The sequence below is a fragment of the Podarcis vaucheri genome, assembly GCF_965113315.1.
Source record: "Podarcis vaucheri genome assembly, chromosome: 7".
Classification (NCBI taxonomy): Eukaryota; Metazoa; Chordata; class Lepidosauria; order Squamata; family Lacertidae; genus Podarcis; species Podarcis vaucheri.
In genome coordinates, this window is record NC_138765.1 from 54105812 (window position 1) to 54130942 (window position 25131).

General features: G+C 44.8%; 1 protein-coding gene across 1 annotated transcript in view; it reads left to right on the forward strand.

The window, feature by feature from the left end:
* The first annotated feature begins 5057 nt into the window (after positions 1-5057).
* The window catches only part of SPG7 (SPG7 matrix AAA peptidase subunit, paraplegin), a 33422-nt gene continuing 13348 nt past the window's right edge, over positions 5058-25131 (forward strand). Inside the window, exons 1-9 of the mRNA XM_082233442.1 lie at positions 5058-5335; positions 6791-6887; positions 9121-9210; positions 15662-15903; positions 17995-18134; positions 20722-20824; positions 22235-22360; positions 22917-23079; positions 24353-24526. Coding sequence (XP_082089568.1) covers positions 5183-5335; positions 6791-6887; positions 9121-9210; positions 15662-15903; positions 17995-18134; positions 20722-20824; positions 22235-22360; positions 22917-23079; positions 24353-24526 — 1288 coding nt within the window. The 5' untranslated portion in view covers positions 5058-5182. The remainder of the gene's footprint in view (positions 5336-6790; positions 6888-9120; positions 9211-15661; positions 15904-17994; positions 18135-20721; positions 20825-22234; positions 22361-22916; positions 23080-24352; positions 24527-25131) is intronic.

Below are 25131 nucleotides of genomic sequence, written 5' to 3' on the forward strand. Positions count from 1 at the left end.
CCATTTTTACTTGGAAATAAATTATGTTGGTTTAAAGGTAAGGGTAAAGGTAAAGGTACCCCTGACTGTTAGGTCCAGTCACAGACAACTCTGGGGTTGCGGTGCTCATCTTGCTTTATAGGCCGAGGGAGCCAGCATTTGTTCGCAGACAGCGAAGCAGAGCAGCGCACGGAAACGCGGTTTACCTTCCCACCCGCGCAGTACCTATTTATCTACTTGCACTTTTACATGCTTTCAAACTGCTAGGTGGGCAGGAGCTTGGACCAAACAATGGGAGCTCACCCGTCGCAGGGATTTGAACCACCGACCACCTGATCAGCAAGCCCTAGGCTCAGTGGTTTAGACCACAGTGCCACCTGTGTCCATGTTGGTTTAGTTTGGACTTATTGCCAAATAAATATTGTAAACTTTAAAAAATAGTTTTCTGTTAAATCATCTTTAGTTGCTGTCAGCACAAACGGCTTTTATTAAAAATTTAACTGGAAGTCATCTTGTTATTTAAATAAGTCACTTTACAGTGGTACCTCGCAAGACGAAAAGAATCCGTTCTGTGATTCTCTTCGTCTAGCGGTTTTTTTGTCTTGCAAAGCAAGCCCATTGACGGATTAGCGGATTAGCGCTATTAGCGGCTTTTAGCGGCTTATCTGCTGATCAGATCAGCTGATAAGCGGCTTAGCGGCTTAGAAAAAGGGGGGAGGGAAAAAAACCAGCAGGAACTCGCAAGACATTGTCGTCTTGCGAAGCAAGCCCATAGGAAATTCGTTTTGCGAAGCACCTCCAAAACGGAAAACTCTTTCGTCTAGCGAGTTTTCCGTCTTGCGAGGCATTCGTCTTGCGGGGCACCACTGTACTCTGATGTCACAGATTCATTCACTGTGTGACTCATTGTTGTTTAGTCGTGTCTGACTCTTTGTGACCCCATGGACCAGAGCACAGAGGAGTATTAATGTATGGGAATTAAGTTCTGCCAAACTGACTTTAGTTTATTTACTAACTAGTGTATATTGATAGTGAACCTGGCTGAGAATTCGTGAATAGGATTCTGTGGGGAAGTGGGTTCCCCCTTCTGCTTTTAATTGTCCATCTGTTACACTGTATTAATATACAGGTCTCCTCAGTAGTAAGATCTGTTGAGTTCAATGGAACTTGCTCACAGGTAATTGTATAAGATTGCAACCTTCCTCACTTGTAGCTCTAGTTGCACAACTAAAGCACAATGTAGTTGACTGTGTTATTGATAGAGGCAAACAGGCTCCTGTGGCTAGGTAAGCATCTTGGTGTCTATTTTCTAAGCAGGAGGCATTGATCGTGTGATGGTCTCCTATTTCAATCGCTATTCTTATGCCACCAAATTATGTACCTTGGTTGGTTTGGGTGCAGCAGACTTACAAGTGCTTATTTTGACTTGTCTGCTGTCTATAATCTCTGAGACCCTTACATTGCATGAGTGGCAGTGCCATGGAATTAAACATGAAGTTCAGGCACTGGCATGAGTAAGGGTTACATTTATTGTCAAACGGTAGCTTCCTTTTTGCCTGGTTGCGTCTCATCCTATACAATGTGTACCTTTTACAAAGGAAAAAAAAGCATAATTAGGGACAGCTGTAGAAACTGGCATCTGCCTCACTCTTAATGATCTGCTTCAGATTTGAAGCCCATTAACTGTCCATAGTGCCTCTGTCATAAAATATAAGTAGATTAAAGTGGCCCCATAAGAAGACAAGTCTTTAGAATTTAACTTTAATAATCAATCTGTATTCTCTTATATTTACAATATGGCTTATATTTATAGCTTCACCTGTGAAATGGTTCACACAACTGTTGCAGTTAAATTATTCTCATGACCAACTCCGTCCAGCAGCAGTAAAATCATTTCAAAACAGTGCCCTTTCCCCACCAATATCTTCCAATGATGTCATAGCTGGAGAATATCCCGGTAATGCCAGCCTGGATCAGGCTATATCTGTGTTATCTGAATACTGGATATGTTCCCAAAAGAAACCTTATTACTATTCAAATGGCATTGAATTAAGTCACCTTTTTTCAAGGTTGCATTTCACATGTTCAAATAGTGGATGCTAATGCTTGCAATTATGTAATCCATGTAGTACATCTCCAGCTATATTAATTTGGAACCGTTGCTATTAAACTTTTTTTTGGAGCCAAAACAGATAGGCCTCTAACATCTCATGAGTACTAAGTCAGGACAAGGTAGAAGGCATTATGAGGAACCTGGGATAACTGTGCCCTGTTTTGCTTAGGGTTTTATCTCAATTGCTTTAGAATGCTTCACATATGCCAATGCTCAATGTTATTTGGGGCTACCTGGACATCCAAAACTTGATTTAAGCACCACACACAAAAAGTGTTGTGATTGTGAATACCGCAGTTCATAAAAGGTAAAGGTAAAGGGCCCCTGACAATAAAGTCCAATAGCAAATGACTCTGGGGTTGTGGTGTTCATCTTGTTTTACTGGCCAAGGGAGCCAACATTTGTCCGCAGACAGTTTTTCCGGGTCATGTGGCCAGCATGACTAAGCCGCTTCTGGCGAAACCAGAGCAGTGCACGGAAATGCCGTTTACCTTCCCGCCAGAGCGATACCTATTTATCTACTTGCACTTTGACGTGCTTTTGAACTGCTGGGTTGGCAGGAGCTGGGACCGAGCAACGGGAGCTCACCCCATTGTGGGGGTTCAAACCGCCGACCTTCCAATCGGCAAGCCCAAGAGGCTCAGTGGTTTAGACCACTTGTTGACTAACAAAATTATTATTAAAAAAAAATTCCTGTTTCTCTAGATAGATGTGTTGTGTATGCAAAAAAGTATTTGTCTGTTGAACTTCATACCTTCTAGTACTAGATATTTGTGGTGGAGGCAGAAGAGTCATATTTTTCAACTCACCTCCAGTCAAGTAACTTGCCATCCACCCCCATTGTTGGACCCCTAGCATTAGTCAATGAAAAGGCACTTCTGTCATACCAGTTATAACTAAAGCATAACATGGAAACTAAAATAATCCTGTAATATTAAGGATGCTCACTTGAAAATAACCTCCAGCAAAACCAGTAAAATTTACTTATGAAAAAAAAAGTGTGAATGCAAAATACACTATATTTTCCATAACTCTTAACATGTGAGGCAACACTCACCTCCCCTTGTCCCCACCCAATGCACATCCATTCTGTTCCCCAACTTAATGGTTTTATTGTGCTCCCATATTTAATGTCTCACATTTCAGCAAATCACATCCCAATGCAGGGATGCAGATTTTGTCTGGCCACCAGAGTTTAATTGTAGCCACTTGAATTTCATGTCTATTAATGAAGCTGTTGGTCAGTGTTAGACCAGTAACACTGACTTCTAATATGATACAAAAAGGCTATTTAGTATCAGACTCCTAGTTTGATTTGAAAGTTTACCCAGACACATCCCAGAGGAAGCCAGTTAACATCCTGGGTGTGTCTGTGACAAATATGGTCACTGAGATACTTCAGTGGGAGAAGTGAGAGTTTTGCAACACTATTGTTGTTTGGGAGTGATTGTTGCTATGTTATCCCTACAGAAAATAACTTGTTTAGGGAAGAAGAGTCTGCCAGCTTTCTGCCAGTGAAATTGTGAAAGCCTCACAGCACTGCAGACCTGTTCTTCAAGCAAATTTAATGGTTTTTAATTTGTACACGGAAGCATACCATTAACTTGAAGGTGACATCAGTGATCTTATAACTCTATCAACAGCCTTGTTCTGTCGCTCAACTCTTAAGAAATGTCTCCTGCTTACCCAGCTTTTTTTTTAAATAAAAAAATTGCAAATTTAATCCCTTGCTTTTTCCTCATTTGTTTTGGGGGCCATGGAGGGATCGAAGGTGTGTGTGTGTGTGTGTGTGTGTGTTTTGTGTGCAGGTTCAATAGGAGCCTCTGAATGAAGCTAACACCCTTTTAATAGCCCACATGTGCCCTACATGCAAATTTAAAACATACTACGCCCAGTGTGGGAACCAGAATTAATATATGTGTTCTGTGATGCTGAACCTTCCCACTTCCTGTATTTAAAAAACCACCAATGTACTCTCTTAGTGTTGTTTGTTTTTCTAAAACTATTATAATTTTTCATTTTCTTCATACTTTATGATCCATTATCTGTTGTGCACTTTTAAACTTCTGACAGTGTGTGCATAAAACTATACATGCATGTCAATGTAATTACAGTATGATGACAAAGTAAATATGATGCATCATTAAACCAAAGCTTGTGAATAGCAGTTATTGTGTCCAAGAAAATAAAGCAAGGTTTTGAAATCTGGTTCTCTGCTTGGCCACACATTTTTGATCTGAATGTACAAACCATGGCCTCTAGAAAGCTAGCTTTCAGCCTAGTTTCAGGATTAGAAAGCAGTGCCTGGCTGATGGAGTAGTTACTTGCCTTCACATAGCTATCTGTAATGTGTGCAGCAGCAAATTTCTAAAAGGCGGTGATATAGAAGGATATAGTGTGTAGTCAGAAATCTATTTAAATCCAAGTACAGCAGCTTAATCGGTTTGTGTATATTTAATCAGTGCGGTGTCAAGTTCAAGTCGCTGGGGAAATGCTGCTGCTATCCTAGTTCCACAAATAGGCAGCTGAAACCACCTTCCTTTCACAAATATAGCTGAAAAACAACTTCATGCTTATTGAGCTGAAAGCGTTACAGAGTCCTAAACTGGCAAAGATGCAGTAGGGGAACAGCTTGCAGAAATAATGTACGATTTTGTCCCTTCAGTTTTATTCCCATCCTCAGATGACTGGAATTTAATGTTAAGTCTTAAAAAACAGTAATAATGACGAGCGAAACAGCGATGTCCAGATATCTCCCTAGCTCCTCTCTCTCCCCCCCCCCCGGGTCAAAAAGAAGAAATGCAAGTTTTGAAAAGTGTGTCTGAGGGGAGGCGGCCGCACTTAAAAGAGGGCATATTTCTGGGCCGAGCGTGGGCGAAGTCTGGGCCCCGCGTTTCCCTCCAGCCGAATTTCCCATTAGGTGAGAACAGCCAGGCGCGGCCATCTTGAGAGCGGGCTACGCTGAGCGGCTGCCAGCTTTTAAGATGGCGGAAGCCGCCTCCTTTCCAGCCTCCGCTCGGCTTTCTCGCCAGGCCCCCGCCTGGATCTCACCGTCCGCACTGGGGAGCTGAACAGCTCGGTGCCTGGACCATGACCGGGGCGGTCTCCTTGCTGTTGCTGCTCCGGAGGAGCTGCCGCCGCGCTCTACGACTGGCGCCGCGGGCTTTCCCGGCGGCCGAGCTCCGGGCTCTGCAGAGCGGCTGGCCCAGGATCTGCACAGAGAGCGGTGGCGACGGCCTTCAGGTAAGGCTGAGGCGGTGAGGCACCGAGGTCTCTTAAAACTGCCTCATCACCCGGGAGGAAAGCCCCCCCCCGGCCTGAACCCGCTAAACCTGCCATCTCCTGGTGGTGACAGTCATGAGGGTTTTTTCTATTAATCACCCCCAGTTTTCACAGAACTTTCTGCAGCTGCACAACCAGCAAATGAGAGTGCAATCCTTTGCACATCTGTCCAAGAGAAAGCCTTATCAAGCTCAGTGGGACTGATTCCCAAGTCAGCGCGTATAGGATTGTAACCCCTGCCTTGGTAAAAAGTAGGATGTGGGTTGTACAGTACCGAGAAAGCGGGGGAATCAGCGTGATATAAAGGAGTGTGTTCCTTTCGGACTTGGGTTCCAATGGTCTATCAGCCCTGAGTTGCAATGGGTGACGTTAGGCCATTCACTCTCTTGCAGCCTAGCCCTAACCTACTTCACAGGGTTATTGAGAGGATAAAACGCTGGGTGTGGGGGAAGGATGGGATAGGAAATGATAAGGCTTTATTCATTTACATTTATATCCCACCTACCTTCCGTCATGGAACCTAAGGCAGTGCATGTTCATGCACAAAATAAATAATAATACCAAAAAAGTCTCTGCACCCAGAAAATTGGCGTATCAGGGGGAATCATTCTTACGTAAGCTTTTCCCTGACGTGCCAGTTTTGTAGATTGAGGGATTGGCTTCTTGCATCTTTGTTTAGAGCTCTTGTCTCTGACTGTTCAGAAATTAATCTCCTCCAGAATCAAAGTTTAACCATTTAAAAAATGCAATCATATAGCATGAAGCAAGAGTGTCAGGAGCAATCAAATAATAATAATAATAATAATAATAATAATAATAATAATAATAATAATAATAATAATAATAATGTATATGAAACATAATATCTCTAAGGGCATGAGCAATTAAAAAGATTCAAAAAATCCTTGACTCCAAAAAGACAGCAGAGTTGGTGGCAATCAATAGTTTGCAGGTCTCACAATGGAAAAAGCCCTATTGTGCTCACCATCCACCTTCTGGAGGTACATTCAACTATGCAACTCCTTGCCTGCAGCCATAAGTGATAGGCCCCTCACTCTGGCTTGCCACCATGTCTACGAACTAGGCTTGAGAGGACAGAGCAAATTCACATGCATTTTGCCACTGATTCTTACAACATCTCTTGTAAATGTAATTAATTATTCCTATACAGGATTGTAAGGTAGCTATTTTGCATTTAGTCTGGTATTGGGCATTCTAATATATACACAGATATTCTCAGGAGGAGGAATTGATAAACCATGCTTTTGTGCTAATCACTCCTAGTGTGGCCTCCTGGCCTGTCAAAAAGTCCATCAAACTCCACCCTAGAAAGCCCCTGACCCCACCCATGACTTCATTCCCTGGTATCTATCCATGATTCCCTGTAACCCTTGGACTGTTCTGTTTCCTCCTCAGAGCCTTCTGTCTCAAGTGCTTTCCCCCACACCTGGAAGACTTTTTCGGTCGGTAGCAAAAAGCCAGTTTATCCCCTTCCGACTCTGGAAATTTCTGGGTGAGTAAGGAAAGCTTGACAACAATAGTGCCTTTACTGGAACTTATTCCTGCCATGGCAGTGACCAAAATGTTGGCCATTGTTCTATTTCTTCCCCACCCCCAATTTTCTTGCAGTCTTAAGTGTATCGCTTCCTCAATTACTCAAAGCTGGGTGCACAAACAGAAGCCAAGTCTGAAGCCATTGAAATGCAAATGTTGAGCTCTGAATACACTGGACAAATGAATCGCTTTTTCCAAAGTGTGAGGGTTACATGGGAAATCACACTAGGCAGCTAAGGGGTGGGCTTTTCTTGGGTCCCACCCAGGTATGACCAGACTCACCCCAAAGAGTTGTGCCTCAGGCTAGGCTCAGCCGTTGTTCCCCCCACCAGGCTTTCCTGATATTCCCTTTTTTTTTAAAAAAAAATCCAAAATAAAAAACAAACATTTTGAAATTGCTAACAAGGCAATGTATCAGTTACAGATAGGTAGCCGTGTTGGTCTGCCATAGTCAAAATAAAAAATTCCTTCCAGTAGCACCTTAAAGACCAACTAAGTTAGTTCTAGGGGACGCGGGTGGCGCTGTGGGCTAAAGCCTCAGCGCCTAGGGCTTGCCGATCGAAAGGTCGGCGGTTCGAATCCCCGCGGCGGGGTGCGCTCCCGCTGCTCGGTCCCAGCGCCTGCCAACCTAGCAGTTCGAAAGCACCCCCGGGGGCAAGTAGATAAATAGGTACCGCTTACCAGCGGGAAGGTAAACGGCGTTCCGTGTGCGGCTCTGGCGAGCCAGAGCAGCGTTGTCACGCTGGCCACGTGACCCGGAAGTGTCTCCGGACAGCGTTGGCCCCCGGCCAATAGATGTGAGATGGGCGCACAAACCCCAGAGTCTGTCAAGACTGGCCCGTTCGGGCAGGGGTACCTTTACCTTTACCTTTAAGTTAGTTCTTGGTATGAGCTTTCGTGTGCATGCACACTTCTTCAGATACACTGAAAGAGAAGTTGCCAGATCCTTCTATATAGTGAGAAGGTGGGGAGGGGTATTACTCGGAAGGGTGGTAATTCCCACCACCCTTCTGAGTAATACCCCTCCCCACCTTCTCACTATATAGAAGGATCTGGCAACTTCTCTTTCAGTGTATCTGAAGAAGTGTGCATGCACACGAAAGCTCATACCAAGAACTAACTTAGTTGGTCTTTAAGGTGCTACTGGAAGGAAGGCAATGTATATAACACATTTCCCCTCTTTATATGTAGGTGAACATAAATGTAAGATCTGTTTGCAACTTGGAGCTTTTTGTATGCTTCATCATAATATTACAGTTTATACTTTTCAATAATCTGAGGAAAGGCTTAGGATAAATGTTGCTGAATTTGTATAGGAGATAAAATCATGCCACGCTATATAAAAATCAAATATTTTGAGCTTTGCCTTAGCTAATTTAAGTTGGTAAATCAGTTTTTCTGCCATGGCTCTTTGCCACAGCTTAATGTGCCAAGTATTCAATGTCAACAGTTCAGCAGTTTTCCAATTTTTGGTTGTTGCCCTGTGATCAGCCATCAACAAATTTTATTAGTTCCTTAGATATCACTTTCTTGTCCATGCTGCTGGTTTATGTTTTGAGGAGAACTGGCCTACAAGATGTAAACTTTCCCTTGGTTGCTGTATCCTGTCATTACTTTCTTTTTCTCTTTCCCCCCCTAGCTGTTGCATGTCACAAGTTCAATCCCACCCATGAAAGATTTATTGTGCTATGTCCACAGAAGCCTTGATTATTTATTAGAGGTATTTCACCCCACACTTTAGCTGAAAAAGCTTCTAAACCAGCTCTATATAAGATCAATAAAAAACAGGACAGTCTGTCTGAAAACTGATAATCTGAAAGACACAACATGAAAGGAAGAGGGGATGGGAGGGAAAGAGGAAAATAGCCAAACTGGCAGAAATCACAGAATTACATGATAGTTTTAATAATGGTGAGTTGGAGACAGCTGAGGGAGAGAAAGAGCCTCATGGAGACACCCTTCTTCCCATCACTCCTTGTGCTTCAGCCTGTCTGAAGGAATGTATGCTTCCAGGTAAAGCAGGGAGAAGTTCTGTGAAGCTGGGCTCTTAGCAGAGTTGACAATTAACAAATCACTTTGGGATCTAACTCAACAGACTTTACAAATAAATTGTATAGGAAAGTTTGAGAAATTTAAACCTTGTTTATTACAAGCTGAGATGCTCAGAACTCTGACTGTAAATCTGTTGACAGGTGGCACTGACTATTTTTCTACCTCTGGTTCTCATCGCAATGGCAGTGGTGGTGAAGGATCCAAAGGGAAATCTCCAGAAGAAGATGAGGGTAAGTACAAATAGCAGTTTTGCTCTGAAGCTTCCAGTCAGAAGTGACTACAGCAGAGGTGGAACACCTTTTTGGCTCCATGGACTGGGCCCTTATCAGCGTTGGTCTTATAGACCAAATTTGTCAGGTGATCTGACGGGGGGGGGGGGCAGGATACACATTTGTCAATCACAGGACATCATTATGCTCTCACATGAATGCCAAGTGGGCGTATTAGCCCAGCTGTCAAAATTCCTCAGGAGGCTTTGTGAGTCTTTCCCCTCCCCCTGTGAAACTGGAGATTTAAAAGGGGAGCACAGGGAGACTTGCAAAGACTTTAAGACTGTGTCCACACTCCCATCTCAGCCTCCAGAACTTGGTTGCAGTTCTTTTGAATATATACAGCTTTATGTATTTCAGGTATTAAAGCTGTTTAGAAGCCAATATTAAATGGATGCCTTATTTTGGAGCAGAAACTCTTCTACTGAGGCATGTGTTATTGATCCAGTTAAGTTTTTCAGAGTCTACACAGGCAATATTCTCAACCAATTTGCTTTTGCACAGATGTAACATTTTTGGAGTGACTTTCAGCTTGCTGCTTCAGTGGTTTTAGCATCGCTCCTGCTTTGGGTATCAAGTAACCATGCAAATATAATGAAGAAGGGGAAGCCTTCATCAGGGTGGAGAGAGCCATGCTGCTGGCAGGGAGGCAGTTAATATATTTTAACATTTAGCAGATGTTGGCTGTGTTAGAGGAGAGGGGAATACAGTGTTCATTGAAAAAGAAAGTTTTTTATTTTAATTAGAAAATGATATTGAAATATGCAGATGGGAAGGGATAGTCTTGCTAAATTATTTTTCTAAGGGGTACATGCATGTTTGTGTTTATCAGCTGCTTATTATTTACATGCCTTTACCCGAAGGATCCAAGCAGGGTTGGAACAATTAAAAAAAGTAAATTAAAACAATTTAAAACAGCTTCCTAAAAATATACATCTCAGGGGTCAAGTCAGGGTAAAGAGTATTTTCCAAAAACTGTATAATGAATATGTCAGACTCGCCTCCATGGGGATGCACCCATCATTTTACTAGGACATTTTAAAACCTTTGAAATTTCAGGGAAACTGTTATGAGGATGAAGAATATTGGCTCTGGTGATATTATATGTGGCACAATGAGGTGGTGAAGTGGACTGCACCACTTTAAAGTGCAGAGGGGTTCTTCCATTTTTGAATGCTCCTTTACATTAAAAATATTATGTCAATAAAGGCCAACACTGCAGGCAAAAGGATGGGATTATTGATGTATTGCAGTGTAATCTAGCTATGTCTACTCAGAAGTAAGACTTATTGAATTCAACAGGGCTTACTCATAGTTAAGTAGGGTTAGGATTGTAGCCCAAGTCTTCTGTTTTGCATAGAACTTTTACATGTGTGGGTTTTCAAAAACCATATCCCCTATCTGTGGGAAATATAGCAGCCCTATTCAGGTTTTGTTGCTCCCCATGATTCACATTGTACAAGGACACAGCAGGGGCCCATTCGCTGACCCCACTGCATATCTGCAAAGAGGAAGCCTGCCAAATACCCATAGGCTCTCATTTTGAGTGTTAATCACACAACGAGAATAACACCTAAACAAGTTGAGCATTGCAGTCCACTCCACCACCTGATTCTGCTGCATCCCTAGATCTAGCCATGTGCACCTGAGTATTTAACCTTTGTCTCCCTTCTAGGGAGAGGGCATTGGCACTTGTCAGGGGAAAGCATTCTGAAGATTGGCAAGGCATTTGAGCAGAGTCTGTGTCAGGATTTGGGGGCCAGCAGGAGTATGCATGTACCTCTTGCAGTGATAGTTCTGTCCCGCCACCCCCATCTCTCTGAAAATATTGCGGAGAGCTCCTTTAAAATTTCCTCTTCTGAGCTATAAAAAGATCACAAGGGCCTCCCACAGATGCTTAGCTTCAGAATAGCTTGCCCTCCACCCCCCTTCACACAACCTGCATTTTGAGGCTGAGCTGACCTGACAGTGCCCCCAAGTTTAACATCCCTCCCTTGGAGCTTTCAGCAGATTTCATAGATGAAGCTAAACAGCCGCAGTGGTGGCTGTATTCTGCCCCTCCTCTTTTTTCCTCCTTGATGTAATTTGACTCTGCATTTTAAAAAAGGGAAAGACATATCCTCCATAGAACAAGTGTGCATGTGTGCGTATCCCCGTGCTGAGAGACCAGAAGGGCTTCTGGGCAGGGAGCAGACTTGCACTTTGGCTGCCTTGTGGCTGCAAACTCCTAGTGCTGCTCTCTTGGATAAAGGTGCTGGAAATGAGATGCTTCCTGCTCTTTCATGTGAGCCTGCAGTGCTGGTAAAAAGGCAAGAGGAAGCATCTCCTCCCATTGTTCCTTTGCTTTGAACACTAGCCCTTCCTTCTGCTCTGTGTGCAAAGTGCAACAGTAGATGAGTGTCTCTTGTGGTCCAGAACAGGGATAAACAAGCAGCTTGTTGCCACTGGACCCAGGTGGTTTCAAGCTAATTTCTTCTCCAGTAAACCCATACTCTGTATTCGAGGCTAATGATCTGCCATGTCAGATCTTAGTTTTTAGTTTCTGCCCCTTACCATGCCACTTCACTGTATGCATTGTGTATTAAAAAGTGCTTAGACCTTTACAGTTCTTGCTGTACTTGCTAAAACAAAAGCCCTCTGAGGCGGTTGTTGCCATTCCCATTTTACAGATAGGTAACTGAGACAGTGTGTGTATGGGAGAGAAAGGAGGAGGGAGAGAGGCCAGGGCAGTAGTGGAACATGAATCTGAATCTGCAAAATCTAGGGCTAGTGTTGCATCCAGTAAGCCAAACTGCAGGATTCAGACGGAACAGGCAGTGTCAGGTTAGCAAGGATATATCTAGATGCTGTAATGTGCTGGCTGTCACAATGCTGTCCCAGTTCACACCAGTCAGCAGTTACTTCAGAGCAGGGCCTGTTTTCATCATGACCCCTCTCCCAGCCTCTGAGGAGAAAAGACACCATCCTTATACTATAGATTGAGCTATTTACTATGGAGAGTCTTACATTTGTTGCAAGGTCTTTCCAGGAGCTCCTACTATGAGTGTGTTATGTTATGAGTATGTCCTTTCCAGTGCCTGAAAGGCTGCACAAAATAATATGCAGCAGTCATCTTGGCCAAGAGGTGTGGGTTTTTTTGACTTGACTTGTGTACACCATGACCTACTGAGCGCTACAGCCTTTCCCCGCTTGTAATGGATGGATAAGTTGACTTTGCGAGGTGGAATCCTCCTCTGTGTCTTTGGGGGAAAGATCATCCCAGCAGTAATTATTTACAAAGAGTCCTGTGGCCTGTCACTGCAGCCCCTGCAAGCTTTTAATCATGGAGTTCAGGTTTGGGGTTAATGGCAAATCATTTCTTCATGAAGGCTTTCTGAGGCTGGAATGGGTCCCACAGCTGCTGACAAGAAGTGTCTCTTCCAGCTAGTATATGACTTATTTATGGAATGATTAGTGTGACCACTCTGCAGTGTTGGGAGGTGAATGTGTGTGCTATTTTGCTAAAAGTGGGGTCCCTTTGCTGGTAGCCTGGCAGAGCTGGGTGGCAGAGGCTCTGAGCAACTGGCAAGGATGGATGGCAGAGGGGGGCAAAATGCAGAGCAGTGCAGGCAGATCTCTTCATCTGTTCCTCCTGCCGTTTTCTGGTGTACTTGTAGACAAGAGCCATTCTATGGTCAGCCGGCATCTCTCTGAATTTTCCCACAGCAGCCTCTGAGTTCTACCTCCACCTTATGAGAGAGGCCCAAGTGATGGGGGAAAGCCTTTTACAACTTTGATCAAAGAACGCAGAGGGCACATCTGTTTGGATTGCCTCTGAAACCTAGGAGAGAGCAGTTCTTTATTAGGATTTCCTCTGTCAGTGAAAAGAGGTCATTGCTTGCAAAAAGAAGTTGATTAGACCAAGACGCTTTGCTGGTATGGGTCCTAAAAATTGTAGAGCTCTGAACCCCATGCCTGACAGTGCTGGGGGCTCTCAAGCCAGAAAATACTACTGCAATAGCTTTCCAGTTGTCTCCTAAGCCTATGGGGAGGTTAATGAACTTAGAGCTTTATATGTAGGGTATCATTTGTGGTAATCAAGATAAATGACATTAGTGTGTTGATGCTTTTTATGGACTTGACTTGGTAGGTTAAAGTTGGTGCAAGCTTTCATGATTCGCAGAACACCTCATCAGACAAAATATGTCTTTGGATCCTGGAAGCTCTTAGATGTCATTTTGGTTTTCTGGAAAAAAAACTAGTAAACTTGGGTGCTAAGTACCCGGTAGATTTCCTCTTGGCCAAATGTGGGTGGATTTTTGTGTGCATATGCAGAAGTTCAGAAAAGCAGGTATTAAAGTTGTCCATACCTGTGATCAATAGAATCCCTTTTCCTTTTCCCTTTCCCTTTTCTTCTTTGATAAGTTGTTTAATGCATCCTTAGTATACACCTGGAACCCAGAAAGTAATCTCACCCCATACTCTGTATGTTGTGGGAATCCTTCCCCCGAGTTAAGTTTCTGTGGGTTGTTGGGCTTTATTTTTATTTTTTACAATGTTGCTTTTTAAAAATTATTTATTGGGCACTTGCTTGCAACTCCTGTGATAGATTTTCTCATTCTGCTGTAGCTGGGCCTTTCTGATATAACAAAGGACTGTGAGATGGTAGGAGAAGACAAAAGAGGTGTGGGCAGGGCATAGTTACTAAGATACTGGTGTTTGGTGAATGATGGCTTTATCTGAGAAACACTACTTTCCTCTAAGGGTGGGGGGGTCATTGGATAGTCAGGACAGAGCAAGCCATGAGTGAAATATGGTGCTGGATGTCTGATCAGGCAGCTCCAGCTTGGAATTGTGGATGAGGCTGGATCTCTGTACAGTGGGGTTTTTCTTTTTCTTTTTGCATCTGCTTTAACTGGTGGTGCTTGCTGATAAATGCCTTTGTTAACATAAATCTAATCTTGGCTACAGCAGATAGATTTTCCAACAAAACAGCCATGATTTATTTGGGAGGCTTCCTTAATGGCTCCGATGGATGATGCGCCATTGGCAGAGATGGGCAGCAGTTAGGCCATTCAGGTTGGATCAAAGAGCAAGGCAGGATAAAATGAGACTTAGAATCCAAAATAAGAAGAGCCTGTAGGATCAGGCCAGTGACCTGCAGATGCAGCCACCAAGATGGTTTTCTACAATTTTAGGAATGCCCCTAGCTCTAGGACAGCAATGGAAAAACTTTTACGTGTGGGCATATTCAGGCCTGCCAGGTCTTCTCCATTTGGCCCACAAGGCCATATTGGGGAAGCCACAGACACTTTCCCTACACCTGACATCATATATGTTGGCAGGCAAAGACAAGGCCAGGCCCGGAGAAGTTTGCACCTGCAAAGCCTTGTGTGCAGCACTTTACAAGCACCAGCAGGCGGCAGATCACTGAGCCTTCCATGCACAGTGCTATGCACAAATGGGTCAAACGTGGCCTGTGTTGGGTGTAGGGAGATAAGTTCCCTATCCCTGCTCTAGGAATACAGTTGTCCTGGCTGAGGCGGATGGAATGTGGGAGTCCAAAGTCTCTGGAAGGCACTAGGTTGGAGAATCCTGCCTTAGAAGGGGCTTAGAATGCTGGAGAGATGGACCATACTTTCTAGTGTTGGCAGAAGTTGCAAGCTTTTGAGTGCTGCTACTGTGCAGTTTGCCTCCATTCATTTCAAAGGGTAGGAGCCCAATTCAGATCCCACATCCGTTTGAACCAAGTGCAAGTTATGCAGAGCAGTAGGACCGGGTGAAGGCTGAAGAGCTTTCTCCGCATGATTCAAACGGGTTTTGCAAATTGTTCAATTGGTTGCATCATTCATTCTGTATTTGTGGTAGTGGTGTGACAGAAGGCATCTTGCCCATGTCTAGCCTAGCATTATCTGGTTGAGTATTTAGGACCCTTTCTGAGAAAAAAATGGTTCCTCCTGCAGAATGTGAGCTGATTTGTACACGCTGTCTGGGCTGGCTCATGAGAGGGATCTGCTGAAACAGGCTAAATGTGGAAAGCTGGAGCTGGGTAGAGCAAATATTTGCTGGCTAATCGAATGCAAACTTCCCCTTTCCCTATGTGTGTTAATGTTGGAACTCCAGGTAGGCAGCTCCGTAAACATGCTCTGCTCCTGAGCTGTTGGCCTAGTTTGAAGCAGGCATTTTACATGCAGCTTTGCTGTGTGACCTTGCTCTTGGTCTCTCCTCATTCAATCCCTGGAAAAAGGGGCTGTAATGTGATAGCACACTGCAAACCAGATGCTGCCTCTCCTAGCCCAGCTTAGCTTTCCTAGGAAAATGAAATGTGGAACAAAAAACAGACTGTGTGGGGGTCTGTGGCTTGGGGCATAATCAATCTGCTCTTCAGCTCGTAATGCTAATCTTGATGTGTTCTTATGTTTCCTCTCTCAAGAGGAAAAGAGACGGCGGGAGAGGGAGGACCAGATGTACCGGGAGCGCTTGAGGACCCTCTTTCTCATTGCCATCATCATGAGCCTGCTAAACTCCTTGAGCACCAGTGGAGGCAACATATCCTGGAACGACTTTGTAAATGAGATGCTGGCGAAAGGGGAAGTGCAGCGAGTTCAAGTGGTGCCGGAGAGCGACATTGTGGAAATCTACTTACATCCAGGGGCAGTTGTGTTTGGACGGCCTGTGAGTGTTTTTTCAGCAAGATCAGTCCTTAAAGTATTGCAAAGTAGGTTAAGCAAAGATTTTTCCATTTGGCCAACTTTGATTGATATGGGAATGTAGGCTTCAGGAATGGTAGTAGAAATTCCGCACACATTAAAGTTTCACAGATTTCTCTTGGTGTTGTGCCTGCCAAACAGTTGTGTGAACCTCCAAATGCTTCCATAGTTCTTCACCAGCCGCTAAATTGGCCTGTTGTCTTGGTCGACTCAGAGGTGGTTCTTTGAAAAATAATCTTGTTTTTCCCTAATCTGCTTTTTCTCCTCATAAGCAGAAAGCTGTCAAACTTCTGTGAAGTTTTCCTATATGGATATCAACATTAAGAATACTTTTCTGATTGTTTTCATTTATCTGTTCATCTCCTTGTTCAGACAAGGAAGATAACATAATATCTATGCTGAATTTTTAGGTAATTCAAGTTAAGGGTGGGAAGACTTCAGACTTGCAGGATCTACTCTTGTTTTGTTACTAGAACCTTGAGGTCCCCCAAATGAGCTTTGGGTGGAAGGATGATGCACACTTAGAATTCAGACCATGGTACCTCTGAGCACCTGCCTAGCCCCAGAACTTGTTATTTGTACTAGAATTGAACTTGCAGGAGTTTCACACACAAATCAAATTATGGTTTTCCAATGTGTGCTTTGTTTCAGCAGCTTCATTTTTGTTGAGAGCTAAGCTTTTTGGTTTTGCTATTTATTTTTTTTTAATGGAATAAGAAATATTTGCTGATTAGCTTAAGGTCACCCAGAGTTCACCCAGTAGATCCTGAAACACCTTCTGCCCATCCCTGCATTAAATGATTTGAGGAACAGAGAAATCTCTCACTGACTTTAGTGGAGACCTTTAAGGGAAAGCAGCTGAAGTTGCCCATGTAGAATCTAAATGAAACTATTACAGTGAATTTCATTGTCTTGGTTTTAAATGCAAAGTTTAAGCATAAGTCATCCTGATGACTTTCATAAACTGTTTCTCGGGAAACTCCACATGTTTATAAAACAGTATTAGTATTTTGTGAGCAGTTTTTTGCTTTTTCTGGAACAATTTGCATACTATCCTGAACATGCTTGATCTTGGCTGATCCCAGAAGCTAAGCAGGGTCAGGCCTGGTTAGTACTTGGATGGGACACTGCCTGGGAATACTGGGTTTTGATTCCTGCACTGAAGAGGGATGGACTAGATGGCCCTCGGGGTCCCTTCCAGCTCTACGATTCTATGATTTCTTCTGACCAGAGTACTCTCAAAGTGGCTAACAATAAATAAATATCCAGTAATAAATGCAGTTCAAAACCAAAAGACACAAATAGCATGACAGATAATGAAAACATCCAACTTTAATATGCAGCCCTGTTTAGGGAAGTTTTTAATGACTGATGTTTTAATGTATTTTTAATCTTTTGTTGGAAGCTGCCCAGCCAGATAGGTGGGGTGGTATTATTATTATTATTATTATTATTATTATTAGGCTTGCACGAGAAAAACTGCCTTCTCCTGATGGAGGAGGTTTAAAAGAGAGCATTCCAAACCTTCCTCCAGAATGTCTGTACAGCCACAGGAAAAATCCTCTTGTGAGTCCTGACTAACTTAGCACCTGCCCCATGTGAGGCTGCAGTGGGTGGCCCTTCCATTAGATCTAAAATAACTTATTATAATACAATAAAATAATTCTGTACTGATTACTGGTACCCATAACAATAGCAGTTGCCACAAACAGTGAAACTTGCATGGCCTTGTGAGTTTTCCAGGTTGAGAGAGAAGGCAGCTAATATTGGTAAGAATAGGTTGCCTGTTGATTACTTAAGCCTCTCCTCTGACTCGTAGCAAAGTGCACCTTTGTCTGTGCTTAAGCCAACCTGAGATTTTGGCAAGCTTAAGAGGTCACGTAGCTTTTAATTCCTTGCCCAGCAGCCACTTTTCATCCCCCTTGGAATTCCCCCACCTACTCACACATGACAGGCTGTGGCCCTGAGCAGTTTTTTTCCACCTGTGCAATTCCCAGTTGATCAATGTCCTGAATCTGGCCTCGGCGTTGTTAACGTTGCTTTTGTGTGTCTCCAGAGGCTTGCTCTGATGTACAGAATGCAAGTAGCAAACATTGACAAGTTTGAGGAGAAGCTGCGGGCAGCTGAGGAAGAGCTGAGCATTGACCTGAAGGACAGGATCCCAGTTTCCTACAAGCGCACTGGCTTCTTTGGAAAGTATGACATATTTAGAAGAAAGCTCCTCCACCATTGCAAGGCACTGTCTGCCCCACCCTCCATTTCTTGCCTTTCTCTCTCCACCCCACCATGCCCTCTGTGCTTCTTCCTCTTGCTTGCCGTGGCTGTGTGTACAGTGTCTCCAAGCAGCCTTCCCTGACCTGACACTTTTCAGATGCTTTGGACTACAACTGCCATTAGGCTCAGCTAACAGAACTGTGCTGGCTTGGGCTGGCAGGAGTTGTAGTCCAAACTATCAGGAGGGTGCCAGCTTGGCAAAGCATGTCCTAAAAAGAGTTGGTGGCCTAGATTGGGACACCAGCAGCCACCACAAACCACAAATGTGTGAAACGCATGACACACACCACTTCCTGCGTTTAGCCAACTAGGAGGTGACTTTACCTGCTTCGGAACTTAATTGTATGACTTAGCTCTGTGAGATTTTCCATGGGAATAGCAAGGGAAGGGGCTGTGGATTGGGGCAACCACAACCCAGCCTAAGCACCATAGACTTACAAAAGTATTTTCTTGTGAAAAGTGTGCCAATCAATTTTCCCAGTGAATACTGCAGGGTGGCTTGGTGAACATGGCAATGATCATAGTGTGGGGGATCCAATGGAGATAATGCTTTAACAGCCTGAGTGAGCCTCCCACACAGTATTATCTTTGGCTTATAAAAATGAAATCCCGAGCGTTTGCCCATTAAGACAACAGCTGACTGTACCTTTGGCGGACACTGACTCATAGGCCCCATGCTGAGCAGAAATGTTTTGCTAATCAAACCCCAAATGTCAATGTGAAGCAAGTGCTCCCATTAAACGTATGGACTTTGTTATGCAGAACCCCACATCCTTTGTCACAAGGATTTTGCAAAGGCTAAAGTTGTTAATACTGATGTAAAGTCAGAATGGGAATTGATGCTGAGAACAGGAGGAGGGCAGAAGCTTCTAAAGATGCAGGAATGCTGGCTTGGAACGTTTGTTTCTCCTTAATGATGGCAAGAGCCAGCTCTTCTTGTGGTCTTCTTTCTGCTGCTGCAGCAGCTTTTATCCACAAAAAAACGATTTATGGAATCTTGTCATCTCTGGCTGACGAGCTTCTCTTGTAATAAGAATGGAAGGAGGCCTATAAACCATTCTGTTCCAGGGCCAGGCTTGGCTTTCTGAGGAGACTATGAAAAGAGTTTCATGGGCAAAACATTTCTGGGTTTGTGGGGAGAAAGGTTTTTTATTCACTCTCCCCATTGTGCTTTACTTTCAGAGCTGACAGGCAAACTAAATTATTGACTGACTTACATAGGAAGCTGCCTTAAACTGAGTCGAGTCACACCATTGGTCTGACTGGCAGCATCTCTCCAGGGTTTTAGGCAGGGGTCTTTCCCAGTCCTACCTATAGTTGTCAGGAATTGAAACCTGGGACCTTCTGCATACAAAACAGATGCTCAGCCACTGAACTATGACACTTCCAGGAGCCAGGATAAAGAACGCCCAAAGTCCTCTCCATGGATCCCTTCAACATGAGCTACTGGCTGCAGATCGATTGATGCTTTCTTCCACCATTACCTTATTTTCCATTTGGAATGTAAACATTGTAGAAGCTACCCTTGTGCTGCTTTCACTGTTGAATCTGTGCCTTAACCACCACATGTAATTATTTTTGGTGGGTATTTTAAAAAAAATGACTTTTGCTTTAATCACTTGGCAATCTTGCATTGTGAAAGGTTGGTTATTTACCTGAAAGTTGCAGTCATTGAGAGTTGTGACTTGAATGAGGACGGTATTAAATCCTCTGGCCACCTCTAGCACTCCCAGCAGCCCACCACTTTCCCTACCTATGCCCACTGAATCCCAGACACCTGAGGACATTGTCCTACATGCTGGCCTTGAGGCCTGCTTTCCACGACAGTCGCTCAGAGGAGCTGGTCTGAAGCACTTCCCTGACTTGGGGAAGGGCCTTAGCTCATTGGTAGAGCAACTGCTTTGCATATGGAAAATTGTAGGTTCAGTCCCCACTGGTGTCTCCAGGTAGGGCTGGAAATGACCCTGCCTGAAATGCTGGAGAGATGTTCCCAGTCAGTGGAGACAATTGAGCTAGATGTGCCAGTAGACTCTGAGTAAGGCAGCTTCCTAGGTTTCCCTATGTTTCAGTGGAGCAATCTGCCCAGAGTCAGAGACAACACACATTCTCTGTTAGCGACATTTGTTTGGAAACACCCCCCCCAAAAAAAAGCTTTATTGAAATTAATGCCAGCTGCACATTAACGCTTGAGAGTGAGAGCACAGAAGATGCCCCTTTACACTGCCCCCAAAGCTCATTGGACTCTTAACCTGTTCTTTGATTTAGACAGGCTCCTCCCCCCCCCAAAAAAGCTGTACTCCAGATGGTGCAAGACAACAGCTCCCATCATCCCTAACCTGGCTGATGGGAATTGCAGCTGAAGCGCCACAGCTTTCCTGTCCCTGCGTCTTGAAACATTGCCATAGCTGCACTCCTGTCCCACAAATACAGTACTGGCTATATTTTTGTCCGTTCATAACCGAAACAGCAGTTGCTTAGGTCTGACCCTGGTTTGCTGCTGTCTTTGCAGTGTCCTCTATGCCCTGGGGATGGCTGCTGTGGGTGTTGGCATCCTGTGGTACATCTTTCGCCTGGCCGGGATGGCAGGAAGGGAAGGAGGCTTCAGTGCCTTTGTAAGTAGTTCTCCCTCCTACTTTGTTTTGGGTGGGCCTGGCTTCTTCTTCCCTCCCCCAGCAAAGTCAACAGCGGATGAGAATTAAGCTGTGCCAAAGGCTGGGCGGCCCTGTGCTATGTCTTGCTGCTTTTCCTATCAGCTGACGGAACTTTACAGTATTTGGCCTCATGGGTGGGGTGGTGGAGGGGGGACGTCCTCTGTCCCTCTAGGCTGGGAAGGCTGAGCTCAGGGAATCTGCAGGGCAGTTCTCTGCTGTTTTCAGGGCTCACTAATGACTTGCAGCTGGGAATGGCATTTCTTTTGCTTTTGTCTTGCCAGCAAATCTCGCATGCAGCAGCGAACACAAATCCCTTGCTTTTAGCAAAATAACTTTTTTCAGTCTTTAAAGCTGCCTAAGCTTTTTGGACTGTGCTGTGAGCTGGCCTTCATACCTCCTGTCACATGCCTCCCTCCCAGCATCAGCCAAACCCCTGCCGCTCAGTCAGCTGAGGGGAAGGATGGTGATTTCTGTCTGCCTGCCTGCCTGCCTGCCTGCCTGCTTGGGAGGGGCTGGGGAGGTGGCAGTGGGCTGAAAAAAATGTTCTGCAGTTCAGTAGCCCAGCCAGCTCTGCCCTACTCCCTTTACTTCATAGCTGTGGAAGTTCCCAAGGCTCCCTCTGTACTTCCTTTAGGTGGTTGACACCCCTGGCACTTTTATTGATGCACTTCCAAGCTTGTGGCCTGCTGTAAGCTTAGTTGAAAAGCCAACATTAGTAGCTGTTTTCAGCAAAGGATAATGAGCAGTTATGCAGAGGCTGTTTAGCTAAATTGTTGTTTTGTCTGTCGCTGTGGTTTAATGGAGGCTAGAATGCAGTGCCTGTTGCTTTTGAGGTCCCTGTTGTTCTGTTCGCCCTCTTCTCCCCCTGCCACCATAAAAAAGCCCCACCACCAAATCTCTTGCATAAGCAGCATTCTGAAAGCCAGGGAATTGAGTGCATCATGCTGCCATTTTGGTGGAGTGGTCGCCAGCCCGGCTAGCGAAACTAAAATTACAAGAGAGGAGTTCTAGAGAGCTCCTTCCATCTGATTTTTCTGTCTGTAGATAGAGGGTGGCGGCAGCAATTGTTTAAGGCATTCCTCCAGCTTGCTACTAACATTAAAACCTATATCAAGATAGCAGCTGAGTGAGTGGAACCACAGCCCTACTTACTTAAAGCAGAAAATAGAACAGAAAGGCAAATAAATGGTCTGCCCTGTGGAGGATGGCACATGGGCCCTGCCAAATGCAGCATGAGCACTTCATTGCTTAGTGAACTGCTCTTCCTCCAAGCTCATAAGAATCAGGGCTTTGTATAACCCCTGCTTTTCTTTATTTGGCCATATCTTTCTCTCTCTCTCTCCCCCCTCCACCCTGCCCACCCCTCAACAGAGTCAGCTGAAGATGGCCCGCTTCACTATTGTGCATGGGAAATCTGGGAAAGGGATCAGCTTCAAGGATGTAGCAGGAATGCATGAGGCCAAAATGGAGGTCAAGGAATTTGTGGATTATCTGAAGGTAAGAAAAGTGCTGGCAAGTGCAGCTGGGGAGTTGGGAATGGGAGGGATTGAGTGGGCAATGCTGTGAATCCAGTAATGCAAGTGTGGGGAACCCTTGGCCCTCCAGGGGTTTCGGCACTACAACTCCCATCATCTGTTGGCTATGCTTGCTTGATTTACCCTGTGAGTGGGATCTTTTATTTGTAGCGTATTTGTTTTTTTGGTCACACTTGCCCCAGGATTCTTGGGAATGGGGTATCCTTTTTCAAATAGCACTCTTTTCATTATGCCTTTTCCATCACACTATTAGCTATAGGCCTCATGAGTAGTAGTGGGCCTGCTTCTTTGTGGTGCAGGGGCAGAGGGCCCGTCTCTGAGCAAGGGGTGTAGTGCAGCTGAATGGGCAACCATCTTGTCTTCCCAGCCACTAAGGGACATGAGGGGGTGTTTCTTTTTGCATGCTGTCATACATGTGGGAAAGAACATCAGTGGAAGTTTGTGATTTGCTTCCTCCAAGAGAAGATGCAGAATGAGTATGCAGCTTAAAAAAAGTTTTTTTCTCCTCCCACTCCTAGAGCCCAGATCGTTACCTACAGCTTGGTGCTAAAGTTCCCAAAGGTGCCCTGTTGCTTGGACCACCAGGCTGTGGCAAGACCTTGTTGGCAAAAGCTGTTGCTACTGAGGCCCAGGTGCCATTCCTGGCGATAGCTGGCTCTGAGTTTGTGGAGGTGATAGGAGGTAAGTCCTGGGGCGGGGAGGCTGGATTCACTTAGAGGTGGTGTGTGTATTTTTATTTTTTTTAATCTTTACTTCTTCAGCAGTCAGCTTTGATTTATTTAACAGAGCCAGCTAGGTGTGAGGCATTGTACAGAAGGAATGTGGTCCTTGCAATCTGTTTCTGTGGAGCAGAACTTGACTCGGGGCTCTCAACCCCCAGGAAGGCGGCCTGAGCAAGATTCCAGGCATCCACTCAAGGGGAAACGCAGTAGCTGAATAGGGATGGTGTATATCTGGGTAGATGTAAACACCTTCCCTCCCTAGCCCACTACAGTTTCCTTTCCACAGTTGATCAAAAGGCAGAGAGGTCTCTCTCCTTGGTGAGAGCTGGAAGGAGGACTCTGTGGGAGCCTGCTCAGCTTTCCCCTGAAACAAGCAAACAAACAAACAAAAAGTGTGTTCCTGTGTGCTTAATGAAAATGTGGCTTACCAGGAAGAAAGCTTTGTTCTCAGTTAGTTTATTTGTAGGAAACTTTGAAGTCCTCTCACAGAGACTGCTGCTTGTGTCCTGGGGCAGTACGGCATTTTCACTGACTGATCTAATACATACATACATACATACATACATACATACATACAAATACACACACACACACAGAGAGAGAGAGAGAGAGAGTTCCCCTCTTGACACCAATTCTGCTGCTCTTCCTTTCTTCCACTCTGCTCAACTTCTGACCCTGGAACTTTCTAACTGAGACACCCAGTTCTGAATGGAGAGCAGCAGAAAATCCTTTTGGAGGAGCCATCCTAATCCAGTCAAAGGCACCCTGGAAAAAAAGTTGGGGGCTTCTTGTTTCCTGGTCTGCTGTTAGGCAGCAAATATCCTCCTAGTTCAATTTGGTTTCTTGTTGCTGCTGCGATCTCTGCTGGCACCTGAAACCAGGCAGCCCTCTGATAACCTACAACATAATAGCATATTTGAGCCTTGCTGGATCAGGCCAATGGCTCATCTAGTTCAGTATCCTGTTCTCACAGTGACCAACTAAATGCCTATAGGAAGCCTGCAAGTGGGATTCAAGCACCAGAGCACCTATGATTTCCAGCTACTTTTATTAGCAACAAGGGCACTGTAGGCCTGTTGGACAAAGCACAACCAGCAGCCTTGGGACATATGTAAGATTCACCCTGGCGGAAGCTTGCGAGGGCCCAGATTCAGGAAGCAGAGCATGAAGCTATTTATTGGAATGGATTTGTTCTCTCTTCTCCTTCCCCCTCCCCCTGCTCCCTTCTGTAGGACTTGGGGCTGCTCGCGTGCGGAGCCTCTTCAAAGAAGCCCGAGCCCGTGCACCCTGCATCGTCTACATTGATGAAATCGATGCTGTGGGGAAGAAACGCTCCACAAACATGTCTGGCTTCTCCAACACAGAGGAAGAGCAAACCTTAAACCAGCTGCTAGTAGAAATGGATGGTCAGTAGCTCAGGCGCATTCTCCAGTCTTGCTTTCTTCCTTGGCTTGTGGTCAGAAATATTTCCCCTTTCTCCACTCCAGGAAGAAAACTCTCCTCCTACTGTTGCCATGGTATTACTCACAGAAGATGGCAGCTCAAGCATGCCCCCACCCGCTCCCTGCCTTTCTCCTCCTTTTTTCCTTTATTGCTAAGCTTCTCTCTGTTGCCCAAGTACTCCCAGATTTTCCAAAGAGTTCCAAACTCTCCTTGTCACATTTGATGTTGCCACCCCCCGCCCACTGTCCAGTTTGACTTCGACCTGCATCCAGAAAGGGAGGGTCACAGTTGTAGGTTACAGGCAGGCCACTCCAAATAAGATTAGTTAGATGTGGTAAGCAATGATATAACTTTAATAAATGCATAAAAAATTTCCCAAGATGGGTAAGTTTAAAGCCTGTTTACTTGGAAAAGAAAGATTGGATGCAGAGGGGCAGAAGCAGATACAGTTAGTTCCTTCTGCTCTTGTCTAACTTTCTGCCTTCAGTCCTTCAGCCAGTGCAATTCCACCCCCACCCCCTGGTAAGGAAGAGCAAAACTTTGGCCACTCCCACTGCTCTCTTCTCCC